The sequence below is a fragment of the Lampetra planeri genome, chromosome 12 (genome assembly GCF_965212315.1).
Source record: "Lampetra planeri chromosome 12, kcLamPlan1.2.h2, whole genome shotgun sequence".
NCBI lineage: Eukaryota > Metazoa > Chordata > Hyperoartia > Petromyzontiformes > Petromyzontidae > Lampetra > Lampetra planeri.
In genome coordinates, this window is record NC_136118.1 from 15,292,187 (window position 1) to 15,313,146 (window position 20,960).

At 51.9% G+C, this 20,960-nt stretch overlaps 2 protein-coding genes across 6 annotated transcripts; both read right to left on the bottom strand.

Moving 5' to 3' along the window:
- Positions 1 to 948: 948 nt before the first annotated feature.
- On the bottom strand, positions 949 to 7,741 carry LOC144721769 (uncharacterized). 5 transcript variants are annotated; one of them, XR_013585973.1, is made up of 6 exons: positions 7,424 to 7,709; positions 6,464 to 6,816; positions 4,905 to 5,055; positions 3,661 to 4,305; positions 2,845 to 3,033; positions 949 to 1,965 (listed from the first exon to the last, which is right to left on the bottom strand). XR_013585973.1 is itself a non-coding variant. In XM_078599667.1 (5 exons), the coding sequence occupies exons 3-5, from the start codon at positions 3,701 to 3,703 to the stop codon at positions 1,619 to 1,621; spliced, it is 579 nt and encodes a 192-aa protein (XP_078455793.1). In that variant the 5' UTR covers positions 3,704 to 4,305; positions 4,905 to 5,055; positions 6,464 to 7,709; the 3' UTR covers positions 949 to 1,618. The 5 variants fall into 5 exon arrangements, 1 of the variants encoding a protein (XP_078455793.1); XR_013585972.1 differs by lacking the exon at positions 6,464 to 6,816 and having other exon boundaries at positions 7,424 to 7,741; XR_013585971.1 differs by having other exon boundaries at positions 6,652 to 7,709.
- Positions 7,742 to 9,098: 1,357 nt separating this feature from the next.
- On the bottom strand, positions 9,099 to 19,741 carry LOC144721812 (dual specificity tyrosine-phosphorylation-regulated kinase 4-like). The gene is made up of 13 exons (XM_078599734.1): positions 19,687 to 19,741; positions 18,368 to 18,473; positions 17,662 to 17,810; positions 16,787 to 16,923; positions 16,085 to 16,225; positions 15,093 to 15,231; positions 14,090 to 14,171; positions 13,253 to 13,425; positions 12,483 to 12,543; positions 11,805 to 11,922; positions 10,976 to 11,321; positions 9,905 to 10,030; positions 9,099 to 9,116 (listed from the first exon to the last, which is right to left on the bottom strand). The coding sequence occupies exons 2-13, from the start codon at positions 18,471 to 18,473 to the stop codon at positions 9,099 to 9,101; spliced, it is 1,596 nt and encodes a 531-aa protein (XP_078455860.1). The 5' UTR covers positions 19,687 to 19,741.
- Between the last annotated feature and the right edge of the window lie 1,219 nt (positions 19,742 to 20,960).

The window sequence follows — 20,960 nt, forward strand, 5'->3', positions numbered from 1 at the left end:
AGGTTCCACCTGTGCCATTCTGTGCTCACCCCTCGGAACGAATACAGTACAAACTTCACACACGTGAGCGCCCAGACCTACATATGGTCGACTCAGCGCTGACACTGATGGCGCAGCAGTTGCCACCAGTTTGTAAAGGTGCGTTTTTCTAAAGCTGAGTTATTGTAAAGGCGATTGAGTTGGTTATCATTTGTCACAGGAATTCGGAATATTTGGGCTGTGCAGCCCCTTGCAGTGACTTTGTAAAACTCTCTATGAACTTGACACCTTTCGCAAGCTGATATTGCATTGGGTCATAATTTATTTTTGGGATAGGCCACGTCCTGTTCTGGACAAATACATGCTACAACACCCTCCACCACGTAATATCGCCAAACAATTCCCACAACCAACTTAAGTTATTACATACAATGCATGGCATTTCCAAGCTAATCTGATTTAATTGCTACATTTTCATGAGAATTGTTCAACGTAGTAGTTAAACATGTCTATAATGACTTACCATTGTATGGTTCAATAATAATTGAGCTTTTCTTTATTGCACGTGACCGTTTAATGTATTTGGCTATCGGGTGGTGGAGCGTCATACCACACATTTGGCCAGATCATGACATGGCTTAACCATAAAATAAATTATAAACCAACTGCAATGTAGACCGTGGGCTGGTGTGCGTATATGTTAATCCATATGTACTCTGATAAAACTTGAATGCACGCTCTCTGCCTCATGTGTTGGGGTTCTGATTTATGTTGTAAAAAGCAAATCTTGTAGGTTGGCTTGCTTACACCGTGCATGGCTGGCTCTGAAATGCTATGGTCCTTTGTTGGGCAGTGTGCATTTTGCACTTGGTGTTTATTGTCTGCCGAAAGAGATTAACAGTTGGGTGCTTGTGGGTACGTGTCTGCACCATGCATGACAATGAACGTCACCGGATGTGGACTGTCAGGAACGAGTGATACATCCTTTATTATCCACCTTGCCAGCAGCATTTTGCAATACGTACAGAAGCATGAATACTCACACTATGGTTCGTTGAAATGCATCCCAACTACACTCAAGATGCACGTGTTGTATTGTGCAGATGCCAATCGATCGTTTTGAATTGGCATGTTTATATAAACTATATTCCAGTAGTTTTTGTAGTCCCACCACAATGTTCTACATATACCACAAATACACCAAAACAATTGTGAATCGATTTGCAACTGTAACATGTCATCAAACTGTGGAGAGCTTCATTGTCACATTCCTAATAAATAATAATTTACTGTAACGCTTGTCAGTCGACTGCTGGATGAAGACCTCCTCGGGCTGTGGTGGTCACGTGAAGTTTGAGCAATTCTAATACCACTTTCCTTAGCAATACAGTATATTTGACACTATATTTAGTTAAAATACTAATACATCATATATTAGTGGTCCTAAACATAGGTCAGTCGAATTATTAGTTGTCTAATTTGATATTAGGCCGTTTAGAATAATATTTTTTGCATTTACTGCATTTATGCCATGGGCCTCTTGGGTTGAAGAATGCTGTTTTAAAATACAAAATTTGATATCAGGTCCAGACGGACTGAGAAATGTATGGCGCAACGTGTGGTATCCAACAGACTGATGCTAAACAAAAGATGCCTTCAGCGTCGTTTCTTGTCGGGTTCTGCAAAGCGATTCGTCCCCCGCCCCCGCTGCCGCCGGGCCTGAGTGGCGGTAGATGGGCACGCGGGTGCGGCCTTGTCGCGCCGTCAGCTCGTGGGCGACCTGCTCCAGGCTACAGGAGGCCTGGGCGCCGCGCGTGGCGTCAGTGGCCTGTGCCCCGTGTTGCGTTTTTCTGGACAATGGGGGGCCCCGGGGTTTCGCAAAGTCCACGCTGTCGACGTCCAGCGCTTCCCGGTAAAGTGGCTTCTTCTCAGTGCCAAGAACGTCGGTGCGGCCTGGTGGCCTGTGGCTCCGCGTGGCACTGTGATCTGCAGCGCACAAATGAGAGTTTGCAGTCCTCGGCTGATACAATAAAGGTGGCCGCAGTTGCTATGTGGGGAATGGGTTTGCGATATAGGAAGTCTGCGTGACAAAAATTTAATTCAGAATTATTTATCCGTTACATGGGAGACAAACGATAACACTTATCAATCCACGTCTCTTATCAGGTGAAGCCTAACAGGCAGACATTCCTCCTATGAAGCAGTGTCATCAAGGCCTACCGCATCAATCAGTGTAGAGATTACGTGCAGAGGTCAGCCGCTCACAAACAGCAACAAGTCACAACTCCCATCATGCCTTGTGTGCATTTCATGTAATCACATCCCATGTACAATGCTTTCAGCCTTCATTAGGAAGCCACTGGAGCAATGCACTTTTAAATCTAGATTAAAAACCCATTTGTTTACAACTGCGGATGGTTACGTACGGTGTGAAAGAAGCTCAATATACATACATGCACCAGCTCAAGGGATGTGTGGTCGTATTATTGTACTGATGAGTCCTTGAGAGGATGAAACTGGTCTACAGTTGTCTCTGTTGGAATGGCCACAATTTTCAACTCTGTGAGTTCATAGCCTTACGATAATAGGAATGTTACAATATGGTACATCTAATCACGGTTTATTTTCATACAGCGGCGTCTTTAGCGATGTTTGCACAGAGGTGCAGGAGACAGCAGACAAGTGGGAATGCAGCCAGAAAAGGCTACCAACAATTGCCCAAGCTCTGTGGCCCTACATCGAGATGTTTGGCGAATTCCATTACGAATGATGCATGACGACGTTAGGACGAGCACGCGCGCCGCTTAGAATGCGAGTTTTGCGAGCAGCAGGAAGCAGGCCGTGTTGCACGACGCGCTGTGTTACCGTGCGGAGGCGCAGACTGCGGAGGCGCGCGCGACGGCCGAGACGCGACGCCACCGCCGTGCGGGTTGCAGTTAGGCAGCAGTGCGGTGTGGTTGGCCACCTTGGAGAGTCGCATGGCCGTGGCGTGGCTCGCCAAGTCCAATTCGGCCACCAGATTCCGCTTGGCTCCTTCGTTGCCATTCTCATCATCTAAGATCAAGAATTCAGGATGAACGCGGGCGCAGGTCATGATTTACACGGGAGATGTTTTTTGTAAATAATGTTCGTATATGGCAACATGAAAGGTGTGGGACGGTGCCTGTAGTCAGACAGACGTGCATTAGACACTCCATCAACATCAAAATATCGCACAATCTTGTAATAATCATACTTGTTAGCGTGATGGACTAAAAAGAGACGCTACGCCCGATTCACGTATTTGTCTCCCCGCGTAAAAAACAAAAGCACTTCCTATACATTCCATCAGCCACATGACTGCACAGGAGAGCACAACACAAGCAGACTGGAAGAGTCCTGACATGAGGTGTCTCATCAGCATTGTGTGTCAGGCTCGCTTGAAGCAATGCTGGTGAGCTGACAGACGTTATAGGTAAGGACCATACATAAAATATGGGTCCTAGTTCGACACAAGGTAATATCATAGATGGCACAAAATAGTGATGAGTGTTGTGGAGAATTTCAGTAACAATATAAATGTCCAAAGAATACACCTTCATATAGCTGTCCCTCCACATGAAACACTGAGTTACACATACGCTTGAAGTGGCCAAGACAGAATGATGTAACCAGAAGCAGACACGTCTGGCACAACTTCACCTCGCACCCTGCTGTCCGCCACTCCACGGTGCCCTGTTGCCATCTCCCCCGTGCCCGCGCGGTAATCCTCGGCGCGCGACGTCTCCCAAGGGTGCAGAGTCTTCCCCGGGTCTCTCGTGCGCACAGACTGAGTCCTCTTACCCTGCGCTGCACTGGGCCGGACGCTGGGGCTGGGATGACGCGTGGCCCTGACATCTCTCGCACAAACCGCTACGCAGGCGGCCCTGGACTGGCGACTCCCCTCGGCGCCGTTGGACTCGTGGTGCGTCGGGCCCAAGCGCGGGCGTTCAGAATAACCAGGGTCGGGTCTCTTGTGCTGTGAGGGAAGAGACTCGAGTCGAGAGTACTCATGGGTCCTGTGGTTCGCAGGAATACAACTTCCCCTGGACTCCTCAAGGGTGGCCCTGTTGGTCCTCTGCGCTCCTGGCTCTGTGGCCTTGTGATCGAGCGGGTTTCTGTGGAGTTCTCTCTTGTGGATGGCAGCGGAGGTGAATGTGTTGGTGGCTGCAGGCTGGTGGTGCCTGTGCTTGTGATGAGCAGAATTTTCCTTGAGGAAGTCTGGCAGGATCAGGTCCTCTTTGCAAAGCAGTCCCCGCTAATCGTTGACACGATTGCTCTGCGCCTTCACCAGGATTTCAAATAGTTCTGTCGAAACACAAAGCAATATCATCACAATTAGAATCTTTATTTAGACTGCAGCAATCCAATGAGCTATGAAGCTCTTCTTCACAGATTTCCAGTCGGAGTAGGTCAGCAGGTTACAACAACAAACAATACAAAAAAACGATAGGAGCGTACAATAGAGAAAAGGTAAGCAAGTCACTACAATAAATAAATATAGATAAAGTATATAAGTACAAATTAAGATCATTTAGCATGGGGAATTAAATATTTTGAGTTCCGCAAGAAAAAACCGCATGCTTTTCACAGCCTACCCGCTTCAGTGAGTTTTAAATCCACTTGCTGACTGGTTTGGAACAGAGCGCGCACGCGACCCCGCGTACGTGAAACTGACGCGCGGCGATTCCGAGAGCCATGGGGCACGCTCCACGCACGTGCCGTGGGCACAGGCAACGGGGCTGGCAACACCTCTGGCTACGCTCTTTTGTCTGCACAGGAGACGCAGAGAGCACGTCGTAGAGTAGCTCACGAATAAAGACAACGTTCTGTTTGTTGACATCTGGGTCGACAAGGATTAGTGGACCCCAACGAGTAACATCTTTTAGAATGCACACAGTCCTAACCTTCAACATCATCCATCTTTGTCCCAGTTTTCTTTTTTCTTGATATATAAGTTTGTTTTGACGAGTTGTCACATTTTTCACCACTTCCAAAAATAGCTTTCGCAGTTGAAATATGTCTTGCATAGGACTTTTTTTCATTTCCCGAACGAACCTGCATTACACACAAAAGCATGTCGCCAATTAGCCACTCAGTGATCAAGCAATATCTGTTCACGAGCACCTATTACATTTGACAAAGTAGACTTGAAGGTGATTGTGCCAGGCTGCGTCTGAGTATCCTATGCTGATGTTGGTCAGGGGCTAGTGTACAGAAATTGCGCCTGAAATTTTTCTGGCAGGTTGCGATCACAGTTTGATTCTTAATGCCATCAGAGGTTACGGACCACCAGTCAAAGTAAATACATGGGTCCTAGTGAGATTGCAAAGCTGTGAGCGTTCAGTGGTTGCTAGGGATTACAACATCTCTCCCACTGCACCAGCCAATCAGAAGCTAAGATGACAACCCCCATGCAACATGGCTACCGTGAGCATCACGGGTGCGCTGCCACCCTGCTCACACTGGCGAACGCTCCCAGCTCCCCGCCCCGTCGTGACGTCACCGCGTACGGCCACGTCGTGACGTCACCGCGTACGACCACGTCGTGACGTCACCGCGTAGCTCCGTGAATTCGCGTTCCCGCCTTGCGCACACCACACACCACGTCCACACCACACACCACGTCCACACCACACGTCCACACCACACGTCCACGTCCACACCACACGTCCACGTCCACACCACACGTCCACACCACACACCACGTCCACACCACACGTCCACACCACACGTCCACACCACACGTCCACACCACACGTCCACACCACACGTCCACACCACACACCACGTCCACACCACACGTCCACGTCCACACCACACGTCCACGTCCACACCACACACCACGTCCACACCACACGTCCACGTCCACACCACACGTCCACACCACACGTCCACGTCCACACCACACGTCCACGTCCACACCACACGTCCACACCACACGTCCACACCACACGTCCACACCACACGTCCACGTCCACACCACACGTCCACGTCCACGTCCACACCACACACCACGTCCACACCACACGTCCACGTCCACACCACACGTCCACACCACACGTCCACGTCCACACCACACGTCCACACCACACGTCCACACCACACGTCCACGTCCACACCGCACACCACGTCCACACCGCACACCACGTCCACACCGCACACCACGTCCACACCGCACACCACGTCCACACCGCACACCACGTCCACACCGCACACCACGTCCACACCACACACCACGTCCACACCACACCATACTCCACGTGGACACCACGTCTACACGTGGACATTTGCGTTGCGTATTCCTCCAGAAAAAATCGGGCCTCCGTGAGTCCTGCTTAAGTGTTTTCCTTGGCTGTAGAAGGGGTCCGTGTAAAAACAACAAGATCTCGTTCAACCCGCGTGGCTTCTGGACTGACGCGTCCCTTTGGTATTTATTGAAGCGTCAAGCTGCGTCTGTGTCTACCTTAAGTGTCATCATGCTTCTGGGTTGCCAGGTGTTAATGCATCCACCTACAATGTGCATAGCCTCCACGTGCCTCCACGTGCCGTGGAGGAGCCTCAATTAGCCGAGGGCAGCTTGCGCTGAAAATGAATTCTCTAAGCCGAGCTGAGCCGCCAGGCGGCCGGCTCCGGTGGCGACCGCGTCCCGACCTCCTCGTCCTCCTCGCCGCGAGCGCCTCCAGAACCCGCGCCTCCTGTTCGGAGTGGGGGGGTCCCTTGCCCCGAGCAGTGGCAGCAATCCGGGCATCGTCATCAGAGCTATCGTCGGCTGGGGTTCTGCCGCTGCGCCTGGGCACCTCCTCCACCACCACCACGCTGCCGGTGGCACCAAACCCAGCGACTCGCACACACAGGGGGGGCACGTGCCGCCAGCAGCAGCAGCAGCAGCAGCGAACAATCACATTCAGTCGCCTCCACCCAGAATGGCCTCGTGTCGTCCTGGGGCCACAACACCACAGCCACCCCCATGCGTGGGACGTGGGCGCGGAACGGAAGTTCAAATCCTTGGATGCCTCCCCCCACCCCGCTCGCCGCATCTGTCAATGGGTGCCTTTTGACCATACTTCACCACCCGTGGCCAGTGTGGGTTGGCGAGAAGTGGGAGGGCAGGACGGGTTCGGATATCTCTCGCCACGGACATCGGCCGTGACTCAACCACTGCGCCCCCCCTCCTCTCGTCCCGTGACGTTGCCGTCGAGGCTCCCCACGGGCACCGCGCTGCTCCCCTCGGCGGCGCCCAGGGGCGGCAAGGCCGGGCCCGCAGGAGGGCCGAGTGGCTTCGTCTTCAACGGGAATCGTCAGTGGCTACAGCCGCCGGCTCGCCTGGCTCCCGAGTGCTGGTGAGTGCGCATCTCGTCGTGTCCGCCGTGTGGTGGTTGTACCCGCGCGAGTGATGTGGTGGTGTGGTGGTGGTGGTCGTTACCCGGGGGTCGCTCCACGTGGTGGACTGCTCGTTGTGGTTGATGAAGTATGGCCACCCCGAGGTGGGCTCCATCTTCATCTCCCATCCCGGCGGCAGCGGCGCCTGATGCTGCATCCCCGTCTCCCCCTCCTCCTCCTCCTCTCTCCCTCTCCCCTGGCCCTCACCCCGTCTACCCCTCTCCCCCTCTCCCCGTGCCTCTCCTCTCCCCTCTCCCCTGCCCCTCACCCCGTGCCTCTCCCCGTCTCCCCGTGCCTCTCCCCGTGCCGCTCGCCTCGTCTCCCGGTGTCTCCCCTCGTCTCACGCCGCTTCCTGGTCGCCGTGACGTCACGCGGCGGGACTTTCTTGATGACGTCACGCCCCGCGTGTCGTCACGTGGGTGGACACCGCTTGTGACGCGTTGTTTGCAGTCGCATGGCCGCTGCTACCTCGTGACGTCATGTCAAGGTGCCGGAGTGTTCGGAAATCAACGGTGGTGATCCTGTGCAGAGACGCGCCCTCGTCATAGGAATGTGGAATTTCCACCCGTGAAGGACTGTAAAGTTTAACTTGAATAATCACAGAACTCCTCTGCGGTGATATTGGGGGACGACCCACATCTCAGATCCAATTTGTGGGGTTATCCGCGACTTTTTTTGCTGCTGACTCCGTGGCAAGAGGACGAGTTTGCCGCCTGACGGCGCTGTCCGGAGACCCGCGACTATGAGGACGCCGCCGCCTCACGATGCCTTGTGGGTCAAATTCGTGGATAATGGGAAGAGAGCTTTGGGGACCCTCCAGCTGGGAGTTCCAAACATGCATGAAGAGCATGAGACTGCCTAAACCCTGGACACTGTCCGTGCAGCACGCCAAGGAGTCCGTGACAGCTGTCGAAGAAGAGGCTGCCATTGTGTTCTGGCGTCAAAGCCCAAATTTGCCAAGTTTCAAAAGTAACTCACAAATTTACTCAATTGGGAAATGCGTAGCGGTTATTATCCGGCCCTACTGTAAACGCGAACGAGGGCCCTCCTCAAAGGGGTTGAGATTCTGCGAGGTTTCCCCGCGTCAGCAAGCAGCACACAATGCACGTTGTTGACCTGCACTGCGCGGTTTGTTGAACGTCTTCCTCTCTCTCTGCACGTCGCCAGCCGCAGCTCAAACTTCTCCCCCGTGGGGGGTTTGGCGGTGGCTCGCGTCGGGGACGCGTTCACGAAAGGTGCGACGACGACGACGAATATGGAAACGACGCAAATCGAAGCAATTCCCAGGGAAGATTGCGGAGGCGGCGGATACGAGAGAGAGAGGACGCTGCCGTCAGCGACAGAGGTGCGGCGGGTTCAGGCGACGTAAATCGGGTGGCGGTGTTCATGAGGCAGTGACGAGGCGTTTGCGACACGGCGCTAAAGGGGGAGACGTAGGCTGTGGTATTCCCGTACGGTATTTGACGGCGAGTACAGATCGCAGTATTAACCAGGGCTGCTGCTGGGCTTGATATTGATGAGCTGTGCTTGTAGACACAGGGCTTCATGGTGGTGGTGGCACCCGCCGTTTGATTTGTCTCCACCGGCCCTGATCGTGCGCCGAGTGTTGCAGGCCGTCACGGGAGGTGGCAGTGCGCATTTGTACTCGTGGAGGATGTGGGATTCTAACTTCACAACCTGGAGAGAGAGTGAGTGAGTGTGCGTCGCCTCGCGTTAACTTAAAGAGCCGCTTGACTCTGCCCGCGTGTGCACGTCACAGGCGCGGGTGTCGCCATCCTGTCCACGGCGATGCGTGAGGCATCGAGGCTGCGTTTTTGTGCAGCTGATCGAGCTTCTTGGCCACTCAATAAAGGCGCTGAGACACACCACGGAGATGGAGACCGCACGGCAGGATGCGTGCAGCGCGCCCTGGTGGACACATCGGGCGACCGAGTCGCTTGAGCACGAGGGCCGTCGCAAGTCCATGGCAGTGACGACAAAGACGACGACTCATCATCGGGGCCACCATTCTCCTCCCCAGTGAGTCAAAGTGCATTGCTGACGAGGTAAGTCTCGTCAGCAATGCAGTGTTTGTGACTTTAACGAAAGAACCAAGAATATGAGCTAAGTCTCACCACGGCGTTCCCGATCTCCTGTCATGAAACGCCCTGTCTCCGCCCACATTCACTCCGAGTTGCACGACACACCACTTTGAATTGATTTCACAAATTCATTTTCATATTTTAGTGTTTTTATTATTATTATGCGGTTTACAACAACGTGAATATTTACAAAAAAGTAATCAGGTTGATCCTGCATCAGGCCACCTCAGCTCTCACACCCTGGCTCAGCTATCCTCTTCCATGACCTGGAAACCACGGCGAGGTCATCCTCTGAGGACTGCCTGGAAGAAAACCAGCATGGAAGAGCCCAGGGTGGGGCTGGCTACACGACATCACCACACTTAGTTCCCCCACTATTCTGCGGTGGGTGAATCACCGCAGAAGAAGCGAGTGCGGAATATTGAGTGGACCACTCTGCACACTCGAGCCAGGAACACGTGCTTCTTCTTCCTATTCTCCTCCTCCCCATTCTTCTGCTCCCGATTCTCCTCCTCCTCCTCGCTCTTCTTCTCCTCTGCCCGCTGGAGCCCAGGCTCGTGCTGCTCCACCTGGAGCCCAGCTTGGGGCCCAGGCTCGTGCTGCTCCACCTGGGGCCCAGCTTGGGGCCCAGGCTCGTGCTGCTCCACCTGGGGCCCAGCTTGGGGCCCAGGCTCGTGCTGCTCCACCTGGAGCCCAGCTTGGGGCCCAGGCTCGTGCTGCTCCACCTGGAGCCCAGGCTCGTGCTGCTCCACCTGGGGCCCATCTTGGGTCCCAGGCTCGTGCTGCTCCACCTGGAGCCCATCCTGGGTCCCAGGCTCGTGCTGCTCCACCTGAGGCCCAGCTCGGGGCCCAGGCTCGTGCTGCTCCACCTGGAGCCCATCCTGGAGCCCAGGCTCATGCTGCTCCACCTGGAGCCCAGGCTCGTGCTGCTCCACCTGGGGCCCAGGCTCGTGCTGCTCCACCTGGAGCCCAGCTTGGGGCCCAGGCTCGTGCTGCTCCACCTGGGGCCCAGCTTGGGTCCCAGGCTCGTGCTGCTCCACCTGGAGCCCAGCTTGGGGCCCAGGCTCGTGCTGCTCCACCTGGAGCCCAGGCTCGTGCTGCTCCACCTGGGGCCCATCTTGGGTCCCAGGCTCGTGCTGCTCCACCTGGAGCCCATCCTGGGTCCCAGGCTCGTGCTGCTCCACCTGAGGCCCAGCTTGGGGCCCAGGCTCGTGCTGCTCCACCTGGAGCCCATCCTGGAGCCCAGGCTCATGCTGCTCCACCTGGAGCCCAGGCTCGTGCTGCTCCACCTGGGGCCCAGGCTCGTGCTGCTCCACCTGGAGCCCATCCTGGAGCCCAGGCTCGTGCTGCTCCACCTGGAGCCCAGGCTCGTGCTGCTCCACCTGGGGCCCAGGCTCGTGCTGCTCCACCTGGAGCCCATCCTGGAGCCCAGGCTCGTGCTGCTCCACCTGGGGCCCAGGCTCGTGCTGCTCCACCTGGAGCCCAGCTTGGGGCCCAGGCTCGTGCTGCTCCACCTGGCGCCCAGGCTCGTGCTGCTCCACCTGGGGCCCATCCTGGAGCCCAGGCTCGTGCTGCTCCACCTGGGGCCCAGGCTCGTGCTGCTCCACCTGGAGCCCAGCTTGGGGCCCAGGCTCGTGCTGCTCCACCTGGGGCCCAGCTTGGGTCCCAGGCTCGTGCTGCTCCACCTGGAGCCCAGCTTGGGGCCCAGGCCCGTGCTGCTCCACCGACGCGTCCTGTTGCATCTCATCCTTCTGGGCGGACGCCGCTGGCTGCCTGGGCCCTCTCTCCTCCGGTGGCGTCCTTCCCAGCCAAGGGTGCGCCAGCGCCTCGACAGGCGTCATGCGCAGAGTCGGATCCCATCTGGCAAGATGGGGGCACACATGGCGCATGGGGGAAGGGTGATTATGATTTCAGCGTTCACGTGCGTCTCCCCCTATCCGTAAACGTATAGCGGCCAGCAGCTGTCCTCCACTTTTAACAATCGTCGCCATCATCATCGTCGTCGTTAACCATCTGCTGCTGGGATGACTGGCAGGTGCATCTCCTGTGCTCCCCATTGTGCCACCTCACTGAATTTTATCCACCCAGCGCTCCGCTCATTGTGAGCATCGCTCCTCCAACCCTCCGTTGTTGTTGGAGGGCGACCGCTTCCAACCGCTGAGTAGCCTCAGAGTTCGTGTACATCTACGCATCTCTATGTAAGTGTATGTGAGTCTATGGGTCTATAGGTCTCTACGTAAGTCTATGGATCATGCAATAATGGGACATCCTCCGATCATTGATCGCTTGGAGGAGAGTGGCCGATGGGGAAATCCTCGCCCGGGGGGTTGGTGGGGCTCTTACTCCAAGCAGCGGCTGATGAAGTCGTTGAACTCCCTGTCCTGACTCCCGAGGGCCACGCTGATTGGGTTACTGCCCGGTACCCTTTCTTGTCCGGACATCACAGGACTGCCCAAAGGGTCTGCAGGAACCGCGCGGAACAGGAGAAACGTAGTCGCAATGCACTCCACCCTTGCGCACTCGCAGCGTAGAAACGCAGCGACCCAGTTCCGTGCCATGGGCCGGCAGTCGCGCGTTCACCGCTCGTTACAGAGCTTCGCGATTCGAACCCTTCTGGCCTCCCGCGTTATCACGGCGGCCCCTATTCACCGTGAGCCGCAGTGCGCCGGGTTGCTTCGCAGTGGAACGTTAAAGATCTTGTGTCATTGTAAACGTAGGCCATTGTGTGCCGGTGCCTTCGTCCAGATTTCCCCAATTTGAAAATTATTAAATTGGCATCACACACAGCAGCAGCAATTTGTTTGCCTGTTGGCTGGTGGAGGGTCGTAACAACACAAACAAGGCCAGACCATTACGTGGCCTAACCCTAACACAAACATCTATTATGAGTTATATCGGCTGTGACATAACACGTGGAAGTAATTGAAGTTACAAAGTGATACCCCACTAAACTAGAACAGCCCCATACTCCCCTCAAATTAAACCCAGTCCCTCCACTCGCCCTCTCACCCCCTCACTCACCAAAGTATTTGTTCCTCTCGGGCGCGGCATTCACCAGACTCTCAGGAGGCATTCCCAGGACCTATACAGATCACACAGACAAAGACCACCCATATAGCATTAACAGATTGTCGTAGCAAGTGCTGTTAGCGAGCAACTTTTAATGATGGTACATGGCACACAAATCCACACCAGCAACTTTACACACCGCAACGGTCCTTATTTAAGGCTGAGTCGACCTCGGAGAGGACCGGTTCAGATATTCATCACCAATGTTCGCCGCAAGCAGGAATCGAACTCGGGTATCCGGGTTCGTAGAGCAGTGCGCAAACCACTAGACTATGACTCCCAATGGTCCACACACAGGCAGAGGGCAGTGTTCATGGCATGTCCCAGCCGAAGGGCAGTTCACACCCAGTGGCCGCCCTGGTTATTACTGCGGTATTCACCATAAAATACAACACGCCATCTGCCTCATTTACAGTGGGCGCGAAAGGTCCCTTGACATTATTTGAAACAAGTAAGCCATTGTGCGCAGACATCATGATCCCGAACATGCTTGACATCGTTTCAAGCAAAAGCATCCAATTGATGAATGTGGTGATGAGAATTGTACTCCAACTCCCCATCGGTTAAGCTGGACCAATAATAATCACTGCGATAAACGCTCGTACCGCCAGCAATCCGTTTTGTTTGACCGTGTTGGGTGGCGGAGGCTACAAGATTTGGCCAGGTCATTCTGTGGCCTAGCCCACAAATCATAGTGAAACTGCAATGTGGGAATACCGTACCTCCATGTAACATGGAAGTTGGTCATATCGGCCGACGGCCGGAAACAGGACTCTCCCGGTAGCCAACTCGGCCACCGTACAGCCCAGCGCCCACATGTCAACCGGGAACGAGGCCGCGTGTCCCAGGAAAGCCTCTGGGGCAAGGTACGCACGAGTGCCGAAAATCTGTGAACCTGCCCAGGACAAACGACAAAGATCACCGACATAGCCTTGAATGGCACGATCATCACACGCACAGTGATATGCACAAACAGAATCAGAATCTTTATCTTGGAGAAATCCGATGAACTGTGCGGCTCTTTTTCACGAATGTTGGCCATTTGCCACGAAGTATAGGCGATGTCACCACCGTGCTTGTGCTCGGCTATGTGCCCATTGAGGCGACGTGAAGTGTCGAAGGCTCATTGGCAAGTCACAGGACACACCCAGGTTCCATGGGTTGACTGAGATGACAGGCATATTCACCACCTGCGCCCCCTACTGTGCCACCTCGCTGTATTATAGCCGCCCGACGCTCCACTTGTTGTGAGCGTCGCTCCACTACCCTCTGCTGTTGCTGGCAGGCAACTGCCTCTTAACTGCCGAGTCGCGTCTTTCACGAACCTCCTCCTTGTTTCCCAAGTGGCGACGTTTACTCATTGCACCAGGTACTCATTTAAGGCTGAGTCGACCTCGGGGAGGCCCAGGACCGGTGGAGATAATTGTCACTGGTGTTGGCCATGAGCGGGAATTGAGCTCAGGTTTCCGGATTTGTTAATCAGCGCACTACCGCTCCTCACACACAAACTCTCTTACTCACAACACATTCACACACAAACTCTCTCACAAACGACTCACATTGAGATCCGGGAAAAAAACTGCTCTCCACGTTTTTGATGCGGATGGTTCCTGCCAGGGCGTCCTTGAATGACAAGTTCCTCTAGAAGGGCGGTAGAAGGGATTCACACTCGAAGGTTAAGATCGTAACAATTTCAACTTGTCAAGCGCCACACTGTTCCTGCCGTCTTGAAGAGATGGCACGACTCAGAAACGGGAGGATCCACAAACAAGGCAGCAGCCAGGCACTGAGCTGGTGGCAAAGTCCCCCCAAGGTCTGCAGTCCTCTGTTTATGAAGGTGTTATCGGGCATTCAATGATTGTTTATAGCGTACATGTAGGAGAAAACCACCAGCCCGCAGCTCAGTGCCAGATTGTAGGCAAGCATCTCCATTGCCCGACTGATCAACCTTCAGCCAGCAGTAGATTGGTCGTGTACCAAAATACCGCAAAACATTAAATGGGGAGTCGAAATAACAATACGGAATGTTTTCTGACAGCTGCCACTGGGGGTGCCCTTTCAAATATACGTATATATGTTGAACTTCTTTTGCACCGTACATAGCCGACAATGCTAATGGGAGGTGTGGGGGAAGGATAACAAAAAAAGATGAGATGTGATGCCAGTCCCTTATGTCGTGTGTAAAGTGCTCTGAGACGCCCCGGTGTAAAGGAGAGTGCTCTTATCAAACGTGAATCACGATTGTTAAAGGAAACGAAAACGAAGCTCCTCGCTGTAAGTGAACGTTTTAGGAAAAAACGTGCACACAGACGGTGTTGGTAACGCATCCTCACGCGCGTTTGTATCCCAAAGGTTTTTAGGAGCAGCATAGAAGCTGATGGGTGGCTGTCGGGCTTTATAAGTGTATCTGCATGTTTGCAAACAGTCCTAGTTACTTGCACTGGTTTGTGTCTCCACGTTCAGAGCGACGCTTTGATCAATGTGTCCGGTTTTCTCTCGGGCCAGTCCCCAATAGCGATGCGACGTCACGGTGGAGTTGCACTGAATGCGGAGTCCACTCACCGGCTTGATGTTCCCATGCACAATCCCCTTGGCGTGGAGCTGGTTCAGGATTCTGAGAATGGACTTGGTGATTAGTTTCACTATCGCCATCACGTCTCGCTGGGATGTCATCGATTTAATAGAATGGGAGACACTTGGACTGCAAAAGAGACAACAACAACAACAACACAGTGAGTGCCATCCTGTGAAAGGCTGAGTCATTTCATGATTATCGTTTATTATGATTATTTACCCAAGAAATGCTCTCAAAACCTTGTCAGGTGTTACTGTGTGTTTAATCTCAATTGGGTAATTGGAAGGTAATATATTCGCATCGAGATGTTTGGGCAAATACAGGTTACTTGTGGGGTTATTTAGCTTTGGAAGGAAACCGGAGAACCCGAAGGGACCCATGTGGAACAGGGGGAGAGAATACAAACCCCACACTCACACTCTTGTAACACACACACACACTCACACTCTTGTAACACACACACTCACACTCTTGTAACACACACTCACACTCTTGTAACACACACACTCACACTCTTGTAACACACACACACATTCTCTGGAACAGAGAGAATACAAACCCCACACTCACACTCTTGTAACACACACACACACTCACACTCTTGTAACACACACAATCTCTGTGGAACAGAGAGAATACAAACCAACTTCACACAGAAAGACAACAGTCAGGGATTGAACCCAGGTGCTTCTTGTCGTGAGGCGCGAGCGTAAACACTCTGCCGACGACACCCTGCCAGTTGAGTGTGCCTGACCGTGTAAGAGTGTGCCTGACCGTGTAAGAGTGTGCCTGACCGTGTAAGAGTGTGCCTGACCGTGTAAGAGTGTGCCTGACCGTGTAAGAGTGTGCCTGACCGTGTAAGAGTGTGCCTGACCGTGTAAGAGTGTCCCAGACACGTGGCAGCTTCACAGTATTATCACGGCGCGTGGTGCCGTGAGATCATCAGATCCATGGCCCGAACAGACTGCGCGGTACGTACTTGCATAAGTCCTCCAGGACGAGGCAGTTGTGCCCTCTGAAGTAAAAATGGTCCAAAAGTTTTACATTGAAATCATTGGCCAGTTCCTGAAGTCTGATGAAGATCTTGAGCTCCATCGCCTGCATGTGGTTATCCTGGGGGCTGCACAGAGGAAATCCACAATTTTATATTAACAGCAACAATAAATGACGTGTAATGTGCACATTTTGTTGCTCGCTCTCTGAAGAGAGCATGACTTGGAGGTGCTCGGAAGCACAGACAACCTGGAAGGCAGCAGCACGGTTGGCTACATACGGTGCGAACAAAGTTCAACGTATTCTTAGGTAAAGTCGCATAGATAGGTTCAAAGAAAATCTACGTGACTTTACCAAAAGACCCAAGAATATGAATTCCTGCAGTCACGAAAGCTTTAAGTCAAAAGTTCAACGTACATACAGGTGGTCAGCTGGTGCTACCAACATTTTCCCAAGATCTGCGGTTCTCAATATTTGAAGATGATTTCAGCAAACAAATTCTTGTTGAAACAAGGGAGGAGACCAGAGCACAAGGAGAAAACCCGTGCATTGACGTTGGCGGGGGGGGGGGGGGTAACACTATCCCCATATGAATGGAAATCAACTCACTTCTTGTACTGCTTCCCTCTGGCGATCCAGGGTTAATAATATCAGCCTCAAAATCGCACTTCCCATTGTGAAGACTTACCTCGTTGGCTTCCTCCACATCTTCACGTTCACCATGGTGTTGGTCTTGTGGTCTCGGCATCTGAAGAGCTGGCTTTGACCTTTGAGCACCAACCATTCCAGCACCTCGTAGCGGAAATTTAGATGCTCGTATTGGACCTACACAACAATCGAACCATAAGAACCGATTCAATCCACGCTCATTCCATCACTGCTGATTCAGTTCTTATTACACAAAGACAACAGAGACATAATCCATGCAGCGCCAAGAGCTCTGTCAATTCTAGTAAATGATGAAGAATGAGACGATGTGTACTCATCTGCTGTGCTCGGTAACCGAGTGTCGGATGCCATTTTGGCTAAAGGGTGGTGGCGTTGCTAACAATTGTGGCTCACAGCAACAATGGGCTGGGTTCAATTCCCAACTAGAGTGCCTTTCTGAATAGAGTACATGTACCCTGCCTGTTCTGCAGAGTGTGACAATGCGAGTGAGAGAGCGTGTGGAGTTTGTTCTGCACAGCAGGGGGGCAATGGTGCTACGCGTAACCTCAATTCAGTAATTTGCAAGTACTACTTGAAATTTGGACCTTGACGCCAGGACCCAATGGCCTACTCGCTTTGAATGATGTAACGTGATCTTTAACGTCCGCTGTAAAGCAGACGATGCGTCGTGTTTTACAATCAGCACACTCCGTCTTAACCAGGGTGGCCACTGGGCTTGATGATGTTTTAAGCAATGACCCTGTGCTTGATGATGATGATGATATTACTGTGTTTGACAAGAATGTGATTGATAGCCCTGTGCATGTGTGTGGTGGTGGTGGTGATGGCCACAGTATTAACCAGGGCAGTGGACGCGTGGCCCATGTCGCCCACTCTGAAGCCGGCGTGTCTTACCGAGACGTAATGGTTATAGGCATCATCGTAGTCCAGGTTCACGGTGCCTAATCCTCTGTTGTGGAGTCCAAAATACCAGACACGGTCCACGGTGAAGAGTTCACTCCTCTCGATAGGGGTCAGGTTATCTCCAAAGAGCGTCAGGATTTCTTCACCAACACAAACGACAACGACAATGATTAGTATTTTATGATTGTTACTGTTCCACTTGTTACTGTCTACACAGGAAAGCACCACCAAGTCCCTAGACTCTTTGTTAGGAGCGATACTGCTGCTGTGTAATCCCATTTGAGTTATGTGCAGGTAATTTTTTAACTTTGGATTGTTTTTTGGCCAATACAAGATGCATTTAATATATTTTTTCGCTATGGGAAGAGGTTGAAGAACCCAGAGAAACCCCAATGCTCAACAGGGGGAGAACATACTCTTAGGTTTTTTCGGTAAAGTCACGTAGGTAAAAAATTAAATTAAAATTAATAAAAGTAAAATAAAAAAGGGGAGAACATACAAACTCCACACTGAAAGGCACCCAGTTGGGAATGGAAACCAGGCACTTCTTGACTGTGAGGCGCGAGTGTTACCACCTCGCCTCACAAGGTTTACAAGCCATAACAATGCACATGGTTGCTGTCAGGCTGTCAGGCTGTGGCCACCGTGACGTTCCCCACACAACACGGGCGTCGTGATGTCACACCGCGTGGATCACCTTGCGGGGTTTTGCCAAAGCCGGTGGTAATGGCGTTTGATGGAATCTGCGCGCTCCACTGCACGTCCCTGCTGCCACCCATCTCCTGATCTGTAACCGCGGCCATCTACGCACACACACCGATACAAAGAAACCCACGGAGAGCCTTGGACAGTCTGCTGGGGCACGTGCAGTGAACGAGCACTGAGCCCGCCATGCGTCGCCGAGGGCCGGGATCCCTCATTCTGGAGTCCTGGCAAGTCGTGGCGGCAGCAGGGGGCGATGTCGCCACGTGGCACAGACCCACATCATCAACACGGACCCACATCATCAACACGGACCCACATCATCACGAACACATCAACACCAACACATCATCACTAACACATCAACACCAACACATCATCAACACGGACGCACATCAACACTAACATCATGACACAGACCCACATCATAAACACGGACCCACATAATCACGAACACATCAACACTAACACATCATCACTAACACATCAACACTAACATCATCACTAACACATCATCAACACGGACGCACATCAACACTAACATCATGACACAGACCCACATCATCAACACGGACCCACATAATCACGAACACATCAACACTAACACATCATCACTAACACATCATCACTAACACAGACCCACATCATCAACACGGACCCACATAATCACGAACATATCAACACTAACACATCATCACTAACACATCAACACTAACATCATCACTAACACATCAACAACACGGGCCCACATCATAACACACATCATCAACACTAAGGGGCCGTCCATAAATGACGTCACGCACCTGGGGGGGGTCAGACATTTGTGACGATGGGAGGTGGGGTTTGAGAAATGTGACGTCACATCAAAATGCGCAACTTTAAATATAGACAACACGTTCTACTTAAATAGACTTTTAATGTTTTCTCCTACACATCAGAGTGCAGCGCCACAATAAATACGCACTGCAATTACAATAGTTTAAAGCGATTTGAAGCATGTTTTATTTTTTTTAGGGGGGGCAAGCTTTGTGACGTCATATTTGAGGGGGGGGCCTGACTTTTTGTGACGCCGTCTGACGAGGGGGGGGGGCGTCAAAAATCGTCCAAAATCGCGTGACGTCATTTATGGACGGCCCCGAACACGAATTCACTGGTGTACCCACACTTTACCCCACCACACGCGTCTGAACGCGTGCAAGGGACTCGCCCATGTGAGAGTGGATCGTATAGCTCAGTGGACCCTGCCAGGTAACAGAGTGAAGTTTTGATAGTTTAGTATAAAGATGTCATCTCCACCTCGTCGCCTCCACTCACCTCAAGGACTCAGGCTGCATCGAGCTCACGTGGGTGCATAGGTAGCCACGCCCCCATTTCATGTGACGTCACCGTAGTGATAGACACGTCACTCGACGTTGTCCACGTGATCTTGCAAGACACGCCCACACGCAGTCCTCCTCGTGGCCATATGACCCAATAGTTCGTGCTGATGAAATGTTGCTAAACTGTACACAAATATTGATTTAAAGCTTTCGTGACTGCAGAGATTCATATTCTTGGTTCTTTCGGTAAAGTCACGTAGAAAGAAAATAACTTAAATAATAGAATGCGACGTTTCGATTGCAAAACAAGCAACCATCATCAGGTAGGAATGAATGAAAAAACAAACCTAGTAAACTTAGAGATATAATGCAATACAACACAGAGAGTCGGCTAACACAACAGTCAACACCCTACCTGGTTGATTACGTTCTTCAAAAGATTGTTAAATTTGAGAGAGACACAAAACACAGACACGGAGACACATAGACAGACACACAAGCAGATAGACACACAGAGAGAGACACACATAGACACACAGACAGACACAAGCAGAGAGAGAGACACACATAGACACACAGACACACAGACACACACATAGACACACAGAGAGACACATACAGAGACACAGAGAGAGAGACACATACACAAACAGAAAGACAACGCCTCTATGTCGAGGCCTTAAATAGAGAGAGAGGGGGGGGGGTTAGCCGACTCTCTGTGTTGTGTTGCATTATATCTCTAAGTTTATTAGATTTGTTTTTAAATCCTTTATATTAAGTTTGCTTGCTTGCTTACGACCGTGCAAATCTTTCGGTCGTTTTTTAACCCACTTTCCGTGATCCAATCGAGCTGACATTTTCCACACAGACTCGTTGTGCGCGAAAATGAATGTTCGTGAAAGATTTTTTCAAAAATTTTACACTTTTTAGGACAAAATTTTTATATTTAATTACCAATTGCTTAATGGTGCAATGCAATCATCTGACCCATAGGTGGCAGCCATCTCAAGCCAGAGGACGAGATGACTCTAGCCGCCACGCATATAAAGGATTTATAGTGAAAAACGTTGTTTTTACGGGTTATACTTGTTTCACTCATTCTTACCTAATGATGGTTGCTTGTGTTGCAATCGAAACGTCGTATTCTATTATTTATTTTCTTTCTACGTGACTTTACCGAAAGAACCAAAGAGTAATTCCTGCAGTCACGAAAGCTTCAAATCAAATTATGTTACATGTTGTTTACACTCGGATATTGATTCTATAACT